General features: G+C 39.9%; 1 protein-coding gene across 2 annotated transcripts in view; it reads right to left on the bottom strand.

Moving 5' to 3' along the window:
• Positions 1-17,648, bottom strand: part of epg5 (ectopic P-granules autophagy protein 5 homolog (C. elegans)) — a 134,144-nt gene that overhangs the window by 41,333 nt on the left and 75,163 nt on the right. For both annotated transcript variants that reach the window (XM_059989479.1, XM_059989478.1), the window contains exons 28-34: positions 16,440-16,582; positions 14,798-14,954; positions 13,198-13,392; positions 10,071-10,284; positions 8,753-8,889; positions 7,214-7,421; positions 4,705-4,780 (exon numbers count right to left, since the gene is read on the bottom strand). In XM_059989479.1, the coding sequence (XP_059845462.1) occupies positions 4,705-4,780; positions 7,214-7,421; positions 8,753-8,889; positions 10,071-10,284; positions 13,198-13,392; positions 14,798-14,954; positions 16,440-16,582 (1,130 nt within the window). The remainder of the gene's footprint in view (positions 1-4,704; positions 4,781-7,213; positions 7,422-8,752; positions 8,890-10,070; positions 10,285-13,197; positions 13,393-14,797; positions 14,955-16,439; positions 16,583-17,648) is intronic.

Genomic DNA, 17,648 nt, shown 5'->3' on the forward strand with positions numbered 1-17,648 from the left:
TTCCTTGGCTTTAACGAAAGCGGCCGCAGCCTCCTCGTCCCAAGTAATGTCCTTGTCTTTACCCGACATCAGGGTGTACAAAGGGCGCATGATACATGTTGCTGAGGGGAGGAAACGGTGGTAGAAGTTCACCATACCAACAAACTCCTGTAGGCCTTTGACCATGTTGGGCCGGGCAAAGTGGCGGATCGCGTCAACCTTGGCGGGCAGAGGTGTTGCCCCGTCTTTGGTAATCCTGTGGCCCAGGAAGTCAATGGTATCAAGACCGAACTGGCATTTGGCCGGGTTGATCGTGAGGCCGAAATCACTCAGGCGGGAGTAGAGCTGGCGGAGGTGGGACAGATGCTCCTGGCGACTACTGCTGGCTATAAGGATGTCGTCCAAATAGATGAACGCAAAGTCCAGGTCACGTCCCACCACATCCATTAGCCGCTGGAATGTCTGTGCGGCATTCTTCAGGCCGAATGTCATTCGGAGGAACTCGAACAGGCCGAACGGGGTGGTATGTACCATTTTGGGGATGTCTTCAGGGTGCACCGGGATTTGATGGTATCCCCGGATGAGGTCTACTTTGGAAAATATTCTTGCCCCGTGCAGGTTTGCTGCAAAGTCCTGTATATGCAGCACGGGGTAGCGGTCTGGAGTTGTAGCCTCATTCAGTCTGCGGTAGTCGCCACATGGTCTCCAACCTCCAGCTACTTTGGGCATCATGTGCAGGTGGGAGGCCCATGGGCTGTCGGACCTCCATACGATCCACAATTCCTCCATCCTCTTGAACTCTTCCTTTGCCAGGCGGCGCTTTTCTGGGGGGAGCCTTCGTGCGCGGGCGTGGAGGGGAGGTCCCTTGGTCGGGATGTAGTGCTGTACCTCATGTCTGGGAATGATTGCCGTGAACTGCGGTGCCAGAATTGATGGAAGGTCCGCCAGGATTCTGGTGAATTCGTTGTCCGACAGCGTGATGGAGTCCAGGTGTGGGGCCGGCAACTTGGCTTCACCCAGGGAGAACGTCTGGAAAGTCTCGGCATGTACCAGTCTTTTCCCTTGAAAGTCGACCAGCAGGCTGTGAGCTCGCAAGAAGTCCACCCCCAGAAGTGGTTGGGCCACCGCGGCCAGTGTGAAGCCCCACGTGAACTGGCTGGTGCCGAACTGCAGCTGCACTGTGCGGGTGCCTTAGGTCCATATCGTGCTGCTGTTTGCAGCCCTCAGGGTGGGCCCTGGCTTCCTGTTGCTGGTGTTGACCAAGAAGCGGTGTCCCGACTGTTTGTCCCAGACGTACAAGAGGCTGTCCTGGTGGCCAGCCGCCATAGTCATTAGCGGCAGCTGGCCTGGCCCTCGCAGGGTGGGTGACAACAGCGGGCTTTTGTGCCCCACCGCTGGTGGTAGAAACACCACTGTTCACTGGCCTCCTCACTCCTGCCTCTGTTGTGTGCGCCCCACTGCCGGGCCTGGTCTGGTCCACTGTTGGGCACGTGGCCTGGTAATCTGACCGATGGACGCCACGCTCTCCCCCTTGGCTTTCCACAGCACGTCTGCCTGGGCCGCCACCTTCCGGGGGTCACTGAAATCTGCGTCGGCCAACAGCAGATGTATGTCCTCAGGCAGTTGCTCTAGGAACACTTGCTTGAACAATAGGCAGGGCTTGTATCTGTCAGCCAGGGCCAGCATCTCGCTCATCAATGCTGACGGCAGTCTGTCTCCCAAACCGTCCGGGTGAAGCAGGTGGGCACCCCGCTCACGCCGTGACAGGCCAAAGGTCCCAATGAGCAGCGCCTTGAATGCTTCATATTTGCCTTCTTCTGGGGGCGACTGTATGAAATCCGCAACCTGGGCGGCCATCTCCTGGTCAAGGGCACTCACCACGTGATAGTAATGCGTGGAATCAGAGGATATCTGCCGAATCTGGAACTGGGCTTCTGCTTGGCTAAACCACACGCGTGGTCACAGTGTCCAGAAAGTCGGCAGTTTCAGCGAAACCGCGTGAACAGATGAAGAGTCGGTCATCTTTGGTCCAAATCCCTTTTGGACCGTCGGGGTCACCAATGTAGCGATGTGCTGCACACAGCGCTGAAATAACGACACGCAGTCAGTAAGTCGTTTCGAGACTTGTTTATTCAAACTTCATGGCGCTGGCATTTAATCCCTAGCGCCCGCCCTCTCCAGGCAGAAATGACATCAGAGGTACATTACCAAAGTCTCCCCCCACGTGCTGGCTATTTGTGAACCGGTTCACCTGTGCAGAAAGTGGGTCCCCACATGTTAATAATATAGCAAAAATGCCAAAGTGAAGTTAAATTTCAAGATTAACCTTCCAATTTCAACGGATGCTGCCCGACCTGCTGAGTTCATCCAGCTTTTTTGTACGTCTTGGGTAGAATACTGAAAGGAGCTCTCCATTATTGTAACTTGCCTGCTTCAAGACCGTGTTTAAGCTGGCCCGCCCATGTAGGCCCATTTTGGAATCTCACTACCAAGGCTGCACTGCAAAATGAAGCAGTGATTGAACAGCACCAAGGCAGGTCCTGAGATTCCCCTTCAACTACACTGATGCTGACAAAAACTATTTTTATACATCTTCGCCAGAGACTTTTAAAAAGAAAAAAATGAATATAATATTTATGTTAAAACACAAGTAATTAAAAATTATTAAAAACAGTAAATTTAAAATCAAAATAATTTACTTTGGACTCAACTTTTAGTCAAGATCAGTGACTCCATTTGAATGAAAAGAGCTGCACTTGCCATGGCTGTTGTAAAGCTGAAGTGCCAGGTGGGAAGTGCAGCAGACTCCTTAGCTCAATACACAATTGTTAATATTGAATCAATTAAATTCAATGTTAAATCTAGTTGAAGAACATGAGATGCACTGGTAGCTAACCTCCAGCCTTTCTATTAATATGCAGCAGCTTCTCTGGACTCTGGATTGGGGATTGCCAAATGTTATGTGGATTTTCTGGTGTAGTCTGTTTTGTCATATGCTTTTGTGATATCATTCTGGAGGAACGTTGTCTCATTTTTTAACTGCATTGCATTTGTGGTTTCTAAATGACAGTAAACTGAATCTGAAATCTGCTATGAGCAGGTCACAGATTTGACAGATCTGTGAAAATCAGCTTGCTGGTGGTTCCTTTCAGAGCTACTGGCAAGGGGTAGGTATGTTGTAGCCCATTTCCTAATCATATAATTTTCCATTTTTCCATCTTCTCTGCGAGAAGAACATACAGCATACTGCATACTGTAGCTCAAACTTCACTGTCAAAACAGAAACCTGAAACTTATAAAGCTTGATGAATGATGAATTTGAAAATGAACCCAGCCTTTAACAATCCGAGGACTTAACAAATAAGGCAGGCGCTTAGAGGTAAAATTGTATTTTGATCAATATTTCCTTTATGTATTAATGCCCTAAATTAATTTGTATCTTAATTTTAGGAAAGTAATTTATTCTAATTGATATAAAAATCTCCATAAATTCAAAAAAAAGGAATTGCTGTTTTGTACTTTCACAGACAAACATTTAGAACTTAAGACTATAATACAAAGAAGTAGAATTAGGCCATTCAGCCCATCTAGTCTGTTTCAGCATTCCATCATGGCTGATTTATTAAACCACTCAACCCCTTTCTCCTGCCTTTTCCCGATAACCTTTGTTGGCCTGACTAATTAAGAACCTATCAAACTCCCCTTTAAATATATCCAATGACAACCTCCATAATGTTTGTAGCAATTGATTCCACAGATACATCAGCCTCTGGCTAAAGAAATTTACCTTCATCTCTGTTTGAAAGAGATGGCCTTGTATTTTGAAGCTGTGTCCTCTGGTCCTAGACTCCCTCATCATTGGAAACATCCTCTTCACACTCACTCTGTCTTGGCCTTTCAATATCCAATAGCTTTCAATGAGAACACCCCCCCCCCTTCATTCTTCTAAACTCCAGCAAGTACAGGCCCAGAGCTATCAAACACTCCTCACACATTAAACCTTTCAATCCAGGATCATTCTCATTAATCTCCTCTAAACTCTCTCCAATGACAGAACATTTTTTCTTAATGGCCCAAAACTGCTCACAACACTCCAAGTGAGGCCTGACCAATGCTTTTTAAGCCTCAGCTTTACACCCTTGCTTTTATATTCTAGTCCTCTCAAAATGAACACTAACATTACATTTACCTTCCTTACCACCTACTCAATTCCCAAGTCCCTTTGCACCTCTCATTACTGAATCTTCTCCCGTTTAGAAAATAGTCTATGCTTTTATCCCTACTGCCAATGTGCATAACACATACTTCCCTACACTGTATTCTGTCTGCAACTTTTTCGTCCATTATCCTAACCTGTCCAAGTTCTTCTCAGACTCCGTTTTCTCAACACTACCTGCCTTTTCACTTATTTTTTGCACTGTCCATAAGCTTGACCTCAAAGCCATTAATTCCAGTATCCAAATCATTAACATATAATGTGAAAAACTTTGTCCCTACACTAAACCCTGCAGAACACCACTAGTAGACAACAAGAAAACGCCCGTCAGTCTCCTGCCAGTCAGCTAAGTTTCTATCCAGGCTGTTATCTTTCCAGTAATGCCAGGGGCTTTTATTTTGTTTAGCAGCCCCATGTGAGTGTACACATATTTAGGATCTTGCAAAATGCAGTGCAAATTCAAACTTTTGTTCAGTCTTGTATTTTATAATTAAGCACAAAGTAGTTACCTTCCTTTTTCTGTATTTAGTACGATTAGCCATGGTTTGAAAAGTTCCAGCAATTCTGCATAAACCAACTGCATACCTACAATGAAATGTCAAGTCATTAAAAAAAAATTGAAAAAAACTAAAGATATACAATAAAATAGAATATGCTTTTGTCTTGCACATAAAGACCATGTTTAGAACATAGAATAGTACAGCGCATCACAGGCCCTTCGGCCCACAATGTTGTGTCGACTCTCAAACCCTGCCTCCCATTTAACCCCCCCACCTTGAATTCTTCCATATACCTGTCTAGTAGTCTCTTAAACTTTACTAGTGTATCTGCCTCCACCACTGACTCAGGCAGTGCATTCCATGCAACAACCACTCTCTGAGTGAAAAACCTTCCTCTAATATCCCCCTTGAACTTCCCTCCCCTTAACTTAAAGCCATGCCCTCTTATACCGAGCAGTGGTGCTCTAGGGAAGAGGCACTGGCTGTCCACTCTGTCTATTCCTCTTAATATCTTGTACACCTCCATCATGTCTCCTCTCATCTTCCTTCTCTCCAAAGAGTAAAGCCCTAGCTCCCTTAATCTCTGATCATAATCCATACGCTCTAAACCAGGGAGCATCCTGGTAAATCTCCTCTGTACCCTTTCCAATGCTTCCACATCCTTCCTATAGTGAGGCGACCAGAACTGGACACAGTACTCCAAGTGTGGCCTATCCAGAGTTTTATAGAGCTGCATCAATACATCGCGTCTCTTAAACTCTATCCTTTGACTTACGAAAGTAACACCCCATAAGTTTTCTTAACTACCCTATCTACCCATGAGGCAACTTTCAGGGATCTGTGGACACGTATCCCCAAATCCCTCTGCTCCTCCACACTACCAAGTATCCTGCCATTTACTTTGTACTCTGCCTAGGAGTTTGTCCTTCCAAAGTGTACCACCTCACACTTCTCCGGGTTGAACTCCATCTGCCACTTCTCAACCCACTTCTGCATCCTATCAACGTCTCTCTGCAATCTTCGACAATCCTCTACACTATCTACAACACCACCAATCTTCGTGTCATCTGCAAACTTGCCAACCCACTCTTCTACCCCCTCATCCAGGTCGTTAATAAAAATCACAAAAAGTAGAGGTCCCAGAACAGATATCAGTTTAGTGAGATATCAAAGAAATGCCTAAGATACTATTACAGAGGCTGTGTATAACAACTAATGAAACATCGGACATTAATGTCTCAAACAAGAGAAAATCTGCAGATGCTGGAAATCTGAGCAACACACACAAAATGCTGGGAAAACTCAGCAGACCTGGCAGCACCTATGGGAAAAAGTACAGTCGACGTTTCAGGCCGGAACCATTTGGCAGGACTCAGTTAACATCATTAATGCCCGTCATTGTGGATGTTTCTGGTGGAACTGGAAAACTTTCTTCATTAACCTACTTTTGGCTAAAGTTTAAAGACAAAATGTGATTGTCCTGTGCATGAAAATCATCAGGTGTTGTGTTTTGTGGGGAGAAAAGTGCGTATTTGGCTTTTAAAGTCCCTTTAAATTTGACATTGAGAGGCAGTAAAGGAAAAAAATTCTAAAAGACTGTATACTTATTGTGTGTGATGAATGCATAATGGCTCACAGAGCAGCCAGTGAAGAATTAGACTGAATGTTACAAGAGATTAAACACAAAAATAAATAAATTTACTTGGAGATACCGCACAGAATAGACTCTTCTGGCCCTTTGAGCCATGCTGCCCAGCAACCCCTGACAACTCTGATTTAACCCTTAACTCAATCACGGCATGATTTACAATAAAAAATTAACCTACACTGGTGGGAAGAAACCTGCGGACCTGGGGTAAATACATACATTCCACAGGGAGGATACACAGAGACTCCTTACAGAAGATGGCGGGATTGAAATCTGAACTCCGAGCCCTTTGCTGTAATAGCTGCATGCAATACACTAGACCACTATGATGGTTAGCGCAACACTATTACAGCTCAGGGCAAATATTATTGGTAGCGATTGTGATGTGTTACGTTAGTCCTAGTTGGAGATTGCTTCAAATGTAACTAGTACTACAATACTGAAACAACAGAATAGAAAGCCTGCATTAAAACATCATGTATTTGGGAAAATGTTAAATGATTACACTTCAAAATTAACATGCAAATGCAGTTATCAGGCCATCCATTTGTAAGTCCTGCCGAAGGGTTTTGGTCTTAAACATCAATTGTACTCTTTTCCTAGATGCTGCCTGGCTTGCTAAGTTCCTCCAACATTTTGTGTGTGTTGCTTGGATTTCCAGCATCTGCAGATTTTCTCGTTTGTGATCCATTAGTGAGAGTTTGCTTTGAATTTGTTCAAATTAAGAGTCAGGGAAATTAAACACAAAGATTCAACAGGAATGATATTGATGAAATCTTCTAGTTGAATTGTTACATTTCTTCATCTAATGTGATCAAGCAATGTAGGATTTATAAATCTGTACTTGATAATATTTTCTTTAAATAATACCTGCTGCATTTTTGTTACTGGCTGCAGGTTCTTGGGTCAACTTGGAGACCTCAGAGTCAATAAAAGACGTAGCAAGGAACATCCAGAATTTCTTCACTTCATTCATATATGGAGTCCACTTTGAAAATAGACCAAAGCTTCTTAAGTCTGTTTTTGAAAGGCGCAATTTGTGCAAGAAATCAGAGAGCCACTGTATTGTCTCCTGTACCTATTAATTGAAACAAAATTCAAACCGTTTTATGATCATATTGTGCATTATCATCAACATTTTTAAATAGGGTGTGGGAGTGAGAAGACAACTTCATAAATATGAGCCTGGATTTGAGATTCCTTTCTCACACTTAATATGCTACAATCAATTTTGGTAGGCAAACCCCTCATTTCTCACCAATTTTTGCATTTCTTCAAGTTACTTTCAGACTCTTATTCCATACTTCAGCCCCACATCCAGATGATTCAGTCTATGTTCAAATCTGTACATGCGTATTAATACTACTGCTTGGGAGTACATGTAAAATTGTGTGGAAATTGATCCATGGCAAACTATTTTCCCATCCCTGATTATGTACTGGAGACTCACAAACTCACAGGTTTGTTATTTTCTCTCATTAATTTTCATGTAATAAAGAATTGCAGACATTGATTTTGTTTTCACCATTTATATTTCCTATAGACTGGTCTATTTTTTTTTAAAACAAGACTCTCTGTGGCCCTAATTCCCACCCCCCACCAGTGATCACATTCTTACCCCACTCAAACCTAAATATCCTAAACTTGAAGTCTACCCTCAAGACTCTCTCTTGCCCATTTCAAAAAATTCCTAAATTCACTTCACCAGGTGCTCGACCCTTTAAAAGTGGGAGAAAATGGAGTGAAGAGTAACATTTTTTGTCATGCTTACTCCTCCTTGCTCAACAGAACATTCGTACTGAGGGCCTTGTATCTTGACAACATTTTATTGTATGCAAAACGGTGATGCAGTACGAGTGGGGCAAGGGAAAAAGAAATAACAAAGTAGTTAGGGCTTGGTTGACAGATGAAAAAAATAGCTAAAAACTCAAGCGCTAAAGACAATATAAGAAATTCAAATGAAATTCAAATGAAAAAATGTGCAAATAGGAGAGAATATGTTGATTTTGGAACAAAATGTAGAGAGATATTTTATTGATCCCAAAGGAAATTCCAGTGCCACAGTAGCATTACAAGTGCACAGATATACAAATATTAGAAGAAAAAATAAAAAATAAGTTACCTCAAACAATCTAACAGGAGGGGATCATCGCTTCCCTGGCTATAGATTGACTCATTAGATAGCCTAATGGCCGAGTGTAAGATTGATCTCATATAGTGCTCTTAGGAGCAGCACAGTCCTAGTCTATTACTGAAAGACCTCCTCTGTTCAGCTGAGGTGGTGTGCTAAGGGTGAGAAACATTGTCCAGAATTGCCAGGATTTTCCATAGAATTTAATACAGAAACCCCAGAAACAATTGATTAGACACAAATATTTCCTGTGCTAGAATTGGCAGATCATGCATTACCTGCTGAAATGACAGAGTGATCTTTTGACTATCTACAGATCTCATTATTCTGGGTTCACGTTCAACCTCAGAGGTACAACTTAAGGTTTTCAAAGTATTCTTCCAACAATCTGGATTCAATTTTTGTTCTGAAGAACCTTATTCAAAAAACAAGAGTAAACATATAATTTTTTTTTGCAAGATCTCTTCCAATTTATAAATATACAAAAAATTAGATGATGAAAATCTAAAAAAAAAGATTGCTGAAAATACTCAACAGGGCAAGGAGCCTCTGTAGAGGGAGAAGCCAAAATAACATCAATTATCAATATTTCCAATTTTTAAACATTTTACCTTACCATTATTACACTTTAATTACCCTTTTTACATCCATCACATGCTATCACTGATGCAAAAAGAAACAAATGTGGGCTAGAAGACCAAATTGAAACTACAATCTCAAATTTCATCTCTAATTAGTTTTCACTAATACCAGATGTTAACTTTATTATATGTTTATAGTCATCTTGAAAGAAATTGGTCCAAAAAAGAGTAACCGTTCTGTGTAATTGGATGTTTGTTACAGAAGTTTCCTTCAGAAATCTGAAGGAGGAGAGAAAAGAAACAGTCAGGATATAGCTTATGAATGTAGCATGTTCGTGACTATTTAAAACCTTGACAGAACTCAGGCGATACAATACTATGGAAAAACATCAGAACAAAAATATTTAAGAAAAATCAGTAATATATGTATAATATTCTATAATCTTCTAGAACAATGGGTTGGACCTCAATGGCTCTGGATGATGCCTGCAATAGCAACTATCACCATTCAGACATCTGAACTGAAGTTCCAGCCTTAAGCACAAACCCTGTATATAAAACAGAATTAGTGGTTGAGTGTAGAATTGTGCTCCAGCATTAGATTTGGGGGCACCAATAGCGAGGCCATAGCAATGGTCTCTCAGGCACACCATCAGTCAGAATTAGTACAGGCTCAGTGGAAGTTCCACGCCTGAGAATAGGACAGCATAGGGCAGAGTCATTTTCATTATTTCTCCTTTCATTTAAGATTTTAATTACTTTTTTTTTTACATGTTTTCAAGTGAACTCAGTCCTTGTTTATAAGGCCTAGAAAAAACTTTCATGCAATGGTTCACTGAGGTGGACCTAGTGCAACAATATCCAGCTCATCTGGGCAGCAAAAACTTGGTGTACAAATAATTCAGTCGATAAATATATCTTATGTTTAAGTAGTAAACAGGATAAGCAAACATCAATCATTCAAATTACACATTAAAACATTGATTACAATTTCAATGTATATCAAACATCTTACTTTGCATCAGAAGTCTGAGGAAGTCACTGTAATGATCCGGGAATTGATAGTGCAAAATGTACATCCAGTGTTTACACAGAACATTAAAAGCCATTTGAATTTCTTCCTCTGGTTGAAGTCCACACATTGTCAGGCCTAAATGGATCAATTCTAATAACTGCGTCCGTTCAGATATAGCTGGCTTAGTGGAATTCAACCACAACAAAATGTCAAACTGTAAAATAAAAATTAAAAGCACCATTCATCTGCAACAATCTTGTAGATTCCTTGTTCTTTACTGTCATAACCCACAAGTTATGACAACCATTCCAGTCAATATTTATGGGCAAAACATGAATTAGATACACAGTTAGCATTGCACATCATGGGAAAAATCAACCCTTCCAAACTCTTCATGTTTAGAAATAATGATTTGTATACAACCTTTATTCTTGAGGGTCAAAATCTAATAACTTCCTTTACGACATCTTTGTGTTAGTAGCAGCATGACAAGGACTGCAGATGTTTAATCAGAGAAATAGAAATCTGGGATTTTGCAACATAGACCAGGCGAGAACAATTACTTCTCCCATCAAAGAAAGCAAAAACAAGTTGTAAACCTAAGAAGTTCTGCAAATGCTGGAAATCCCAAGTAATATACACAAAATGCTAGAAGAACTCAACAGGTCAGGCAGCATCAATGGAAAGGCATAAGGAGTAACGTTTTGGGCTGAGATTCTAGAAAGACTAGAAAGAAAGGGGAAAGACGACAAAATAAGAAGGGGGGGAGGAAGTAGTACAAGCTAGAAGGCAATAGGTAAAGCCAGGTGAGGGGGAAGTTAGGACGGTGGGGGAGGGGGAATGAAGTGAGAAGCTGGGAAGGTGATAGGTGGGAAAAGTAGAGGTCTGAAGAAAGTGGCACTCAAAACAAATTGCAACAGGCAAAAGAACAAAATGTTATTTTAACAAAGAAAACTACCGCATGAAGGAATTTGGGAGCTCTTATGTAAAAAGCTAGCACATTAAGTTCATAGGCATTGGGGAAAGATACTATAATGTTGGCCTTGATTTGATGGGGGTTGGAGCATAAGCATATACATATCTTCTTACAAAAGTAAAATAGCACAAACAAAACCACATCTTGAGTACCATGAACAATCTTAGGCTCCTTGTAAGAAAATATATTAATACATTTAGGTGGTTTACAGAAGGATCAGTAGAATGATTGCAGGTATAGTAGAAATAGTTATACATATTTGAACTCTCATTGGAGGCAAGAAGAATAGGAGGCAATCTTATTGAAAGATATACCATTATTACAGGGATAGATAGGGTAAAGGAACTGTATTTCTTCCCTCATGGGAGAATCCAGAACTATAGTGTATAGTCTCAGAAAACAAAAGAAGCTCAGTTTAGACTGATACTGAGTTGGAAGATCCAAAGACAGAGTCTCTTTATTTAAGACTGAAATGCTAGATTTCTAATCATGAGGAACGTTGGGCAGCATCTGTGGAGAGAGAAAAACAAGTTTACTGTCTGAGACAATTTCCAACTGCTGAAAAATTAACTGTTTCTCTTTTAACATCTTCTGCTTCATTTCCTGAATTGTTTCCAGCATTTTCTGTTTTTATTTCAGATTTTCAGCTTATGCAAATTTTTTTGAATTTTCATTTGATGAACATAGAATGGTGGTGTAGGTTCAAGGGGCAGGAGAAACCTTCTCCTGTTTCAACCTCATTTGCTCTAATTGTTCAAATCAAATCCATCCATCTTTGCAGTATGTATCATCAACAAGGAGTACCTCAGCTACCTATTGCAGTTACATTGACAGCATTCATTTTTCCTCTGATTTCTATGTTTGAATCAGAATCAAAACCAGGTTTAAAATCATGAGCATTCTCCGTGTCCCAATATTTGTCGTTTTGTGGCAGCAATACATTGCAATACATAATACTAAAAACTATAACTTACAATAAGTATATATGAAAAAAGGAAATTAAATTAAATAAGCAGAGCAAAAAGAGAGATAAAAAATGAGGTAGTGTTCATGGATTCATTGTCTATTCAGAAATCTGATGGTAGAGGGGAAGAAGCTGTTCCTGAAATGTTGAGCTTGTATCTTCAGCCTCTTGTACGTCCTCTTTGATGGAAATGAGATGAGGGCATGTCCTGGGTGATGGGAATCTTTAATGATGTCTGCCACCTTTTTGAGGCATTGCCTTTTGATGGTGTCCTGGATATTGGGGAGGTTAGTTCCCATGATGGAGCTGGCTGAGTTTACAATTGTCTGCAGTTTTTTTCGATCCTGTGCAGTGGCTGTGAAAGAGCACTGCAGCTCTTTCATGCCCAAAGCACTCATGTGGATATATATGAATCAGAATCAGGTTTACTACCATTGGAAATAAATTGCATAATTTGTGGCTTTGTAGCATATGGTGGAAGGGTAGAAAATGTCCTTAAAATGCTAGGTATGGGGCTTCTGGTACCCAACTACCCTTCCCTACAGGAGTAAAGTGCAGAAATGCCCCAGATGGTGAGGGTCTTTAATAACCGATGTTGCCTTCCTGAGGCACCATCTCTTGAAGATGTCCTTGATTATGATGAGCATGTGCCTGTGATAGACCTGGCTGAGTCTACAACCTTCTGTAACTCCTTGTGATCCCGTGCAATGGGGGCTCCATACCAGGCTGTGATACAACCAGTCAGAATGCTCTCCATGGCACATCTGTAGAAATTTGCTAGCAACTTTTGTAACATTACAAATCTTCTCAAACTCCTGATGAAGCATGGCCTTCTCATGATTGCATCAACGTGTTGGGCCCAGGAGAGATCCTCTGAGATGCTGATGTCCAGGAATTTGAAGCTGCTCACTCTTTCTACCACTGAGTCCTCATTGAAGGAGGGGTGTGTGTGTGTGTGTGTGTGTGTGTGTGTGTGTTCTCCCAACACTAAATGTAACATTAAGTTCTATATCATTAAATGAAATTTGGTGATGACAGAAAAAATAAATAAATTCTGAAAGCAGGAAGATAGTAACTGAATTTTAGTTTCTTAAACTCAATACAAATTTAGATTCAATGACAAGCCAGGTTATAGATGGATTATTAATATTAATAACTTTACTGTAGCAAAAACAGAAGAAAAATACCTTTGTTAGTAACATAAAGATAACATCACCATTGTCAGTGTGGAGGAACTTGACAACTTTGCTGTAAAGATTGACAAATTCATCTGGCGAGATATTTGGTGTGAAGTATGGTGACAAAAGATTGCAGAGTCTTCTATTCCCAAGAACTTTTTCCAATATAGTTTTGCTTTCTGCTTTAGCACAGCCAAGAAAAACCTAAATCATGGATAGAGAAAATATTCAATATTAGAGTTAATTTTTAACTGTTCAAAAGTCTGATATTTTATTGCTTTGATGTACTGGAGAAAATTGCATTATAATAATTAAAAGGTTTTTTAAACTCTATTTATTTATTTATTTATTTAGAGATACAGCACGGAATAGGGCCTTCCAGCCCTTCGAGTGGTACCGCCTAGCAAACCCAGCCAACCCTAATTTAACGGCAACCATATTGTGGGGCAATTTACAATGACCTACTTTGGACTGCGGGAGAAAATGGGAGGACCCGAGGAAAGTCCATGCATTCCACAGGGAGAAGGTACAGGCTACTTACAAAGGAATCCAGGATTGAGCTCTGAACTCTGACACCCTGAGCTGTCAAAGTGTCATACTAACTTTGATGATATTCTTACAACACGGCCAACAGTTGGAGTTCAGAGTTCAATTTTCTATGTTTCCATCTAAAAAAATGGAAATTCCAATAACATTCAACATTAACCTACAAACGGTCATGAATTCACTAACTTTAACTATGATGGATATTCACTTCCTTGGCCTGTGTTTTGCTCATGCTTTGCAAAGCCCGCTTTCTAAACACAGCAGCTGCCACTTGTAAGACCAGACACTTGTAAGTAACCTTGCAACTATTATTTCTTTGTTTAGTTTCTGGTTGTAAACAGTAGTCAGTCTTCAGTTCTTATAGCTCAGACTTGCTGGCTCATATCACAAAGCTAACTGCTCAGAGAGATGCAGTATAAGAAAACAGGTTATTTGGCTTCAAAACAGACAAGCTAAGCTGCTTAGTTAAAGGAAGCTTGAGACTAGATGGACAATACAAATTAGCATATAAATAACTGAACTATTGATGTTGGGAGTTTTATGTACTCAAGGAAGTTAGCTTTTTAGCATTAGCTGAGAACTGTGTCTTCAAGATGCTTTTGGACATTTATGTAAAAAGGGTATCAGAAGAAAAATATGCGCATGAAGTCAGCCAAGCAGCAAAGAAGGGTATAAAAGGGTGCTGAAAATGAAATAAATCAAGCAAGCCAGTCTATACGAATTCTTTGAACTATAATGTGAAGACAGAGAAAGCGAACAGAATATTAAACAGAACATGCTAGAAAAACTCATCAGTCCAGGCAACATCTGTGGAAAAAGAAATAATTGACATTTTAAGCCTAGGGCTTTATCAGAACTGAGAAAGTGTCCAAGATGTGATACATTGACTGATGCTGCTTGACCTGTTGAGATTTCCAGCATTTTCTGTTTATATTTCAGATATTTTGCCTCTGCAGTGTTTTTATTGACTTTCAAAGAACACCAAATTGATACCCAAACATAGTTACATCTCATATTTTCTTGTTTTTGATACATGTAATATCTAAAGAAAGTATCATCACACCTGCCCAAGGATTTCAATGCATGATGTAAAGAACTGTCTTGTTGGTGGGTGCCGCTGAGTTTCATCACAGACAAAAGAGACAATCTCATAGAACAAGGCAATCCCCACTTTCTGATAACTTTCTGTATGATGGAGTTTGAAGGCATTCACCAAGGCCCTGGAAATAATGACAGGTAAAATAATGACACTCCAAAGCAATAAATGTTTATTAAAATCCATATAATGGAACTGATGATGAAAACTTAAAAAATGCTGAACGCTGTTTCTAGTGATTGGTTAATTGTTAACAAAGGGATGAACATCATCTGAAAAATGAAATAAGAAAAAGATTAAAGGTAGGAATGAGAAGGAATGGTAGAAATTGAGCTAAAATTTGAAGAGCTGATACTGATATGTGCTTGAAGACAAATGGGTTCCTTGCTTACAGAGATTTTTATGATTCTATGTTTCTTCAGAAGTTTCAATTTTCAGATATAGACTGCAGAACTTTCAGTCACATCGCTTAATTATATTTGACCATGAAACTGAATAAATCATCAATGGCAGAGCAATTTCTATTCTGGCATTATTCAGCAATATACACTGCAAAATTCAATGGAATTTATAATGGTAACAGCAAGGATAGAATTTGTGCAGAGCTCCAGATACAGTCTGTCTGGCACCAAAACTCGAGAGAAGAGAAAGTGTAGACGCTGGAATCTGTAGCATCACATTTATTGCTTTAAAACTTTCCTGTTTTATACTCTATACCTCTTGCAAAAAAGCCAGCATTCTATTATCCTTTCTAATTCCTCACTGAAACCAGCAAGCTAATTTTTGCATTTATTTGTGCAACTGATACAAAAATTGGTGTTTTATTAGTAGCAAGTAGGGTACAGAACAGTAAATTCTGTAGAGTAATAGTAAACAATTTAATCCTGCTAAATGGGAGGTGGACACACAATAGGTAGGACGTGTGCGTGCTAGAGTGCACAGAAGCTGTACCAGGTCGTTCCCTGGGATGGAAATTTTCAGTAATGAGGAAAGACTGGAAAGGTGCGTTTGTTTTCTTACAGTGTAAAGAAGTTGGGGTGGAATTGATAGAGATATATAAAATTATGAGGGGAATAGACAATGTGGATAATAAAAAACTTTTCCCAATACCAAGAATGTCTAAAACTGGATGGCACAGTTTTTAGGTGAGGAGAAAGAGGGTTGGAGAGAATCTGAGGATTTTTTTTAAAACCCAAAGGACAGTTACACTCTGAAACACACGATGTGCGACAGTGGCAGAAACAGGTATTCTTGCATTTGTGAAGTTTCTTACTGATAATTCAAGGATGATAGTGATGCTGACCACTTACAGCCATACATTCAAATACTTACTGTGATATAAAACGTAAATAAACTGTAGAGAGCTGTGATTTGATCATTGAGAGTATTTAAAGAGAAGGTAGTTAACCTTCTGAAAAAAAGTCAAGAAATTAAAATCTATGGGAACTAGAACTGAAGTAAAAATGACTAATAATTACCATATTTAACGACAGATTAATTTTAAAAACTGTGTACAGAAACCAATTAAATAATTGTTGCAAATGTACAGAACACACCTTTGTGAAGCAAACAAAGATTATACACATTAACTTCTGGAAACACTACTTACGTTATGAAGTTTTCCACATATACAGCAGCTTCTGCAATATTTTGAGGAGGTGGTTGGGCGACATAGGTTTGCAACTGGCTAATGTCTCTGACCAAAGCTTCAAGCTGTTGGTTCACAGCATTATCCTTGTACAACTTCTTACACTAAAATGCGAACAGAAATTAAATGATCCATTTTATTTTTCAAGATAGCTTGCTTAAAATCTTGTATTAACTAATTTTTACATATTAGTATAATTAGGCAATTAAGTGTAAATATTGCCATTAATATGCTATTATACTAATCATAAAGAATTTACAGCAGTGAACTCAGTCCAGTTGGCCCAAGTGATCTATAGTATGTCTGTTCATGACCCTTGTAAGCTACCACTAATTTAATTCATGTAATCCTATGGTTTTTCCTCTCAACTCCTTTCAACCTCATTTGCTTGCCTTATTGATTATAGAATTTATTACGCAAATAATTATTGATAACAAATATTAATTCTCTAATAGTCACTGCATCTTTACTGCATTCATTAGTAAATTATATTTTATTCATTTTATTTTATTATCCACAAATCAGAAGTTAATCTGGCATGGTGTTTACCTTCTTGCTGGGATCACTGATGGTATATACAAGATTCCTCCAAATGAAGACCGATGAAATCATTGTTACCAGTGCTACCACTCCTATCTGAGTAAATTGATTCAGAGTTCAAATCTTCTTCCAGATAATACAGTCCAGAACCTAGGCTGACACGTGACAGCACTGAGGAAGCACTAGGTTATTAGAGGTTGTACTTTGAAAGGAATTCCAATTTCTCCTTTTATAGGGGAAGTGCTTTGGTGACATTTATCATTTATTTTTATTCCCTAGAGATACAGCGAGGAATAGGCCCTTTTGGTCTGAGCGATGCTGCCTAGCAACCCCTGACAAACCCAATTTAACCTTAACCCAAACAAACATGGGACAATTTACAATGACCAATTAACCTACCTGGTACATCTCTGCACCGTGGAAGGAAACCGGAGCACCTGGAGCATTTGTAAAACCTACACATTCCACGGGGAGGACGTACTAACTCCTAACAGAGGATGCTGGGATTGAGCACCATGCTAACTGCTACACTACTGTGACTACGATGTTTTAACATGCATCATTAAAACACAACGGTCAAAGAACATAGAAGATAGTCAAATACCTTACTACAAAACCACACTTCCACTG

The sequence above is a fragment of the Hypanus sabinus genome, chromosome 14 (assembly GCF_030144855.1).
Source record: "Hypanus sabinus isolate sHypSab1 chromosome 14, sHypSab1.hap1, whole genome shotgun sequence".
Taxonomy (NCBI): Eukaryota; Metazoa; Chordata; class Chondrichthyes; order Myliobatiformes; family Dasyatidae; genus Hypanus; species Hypanus sabinus.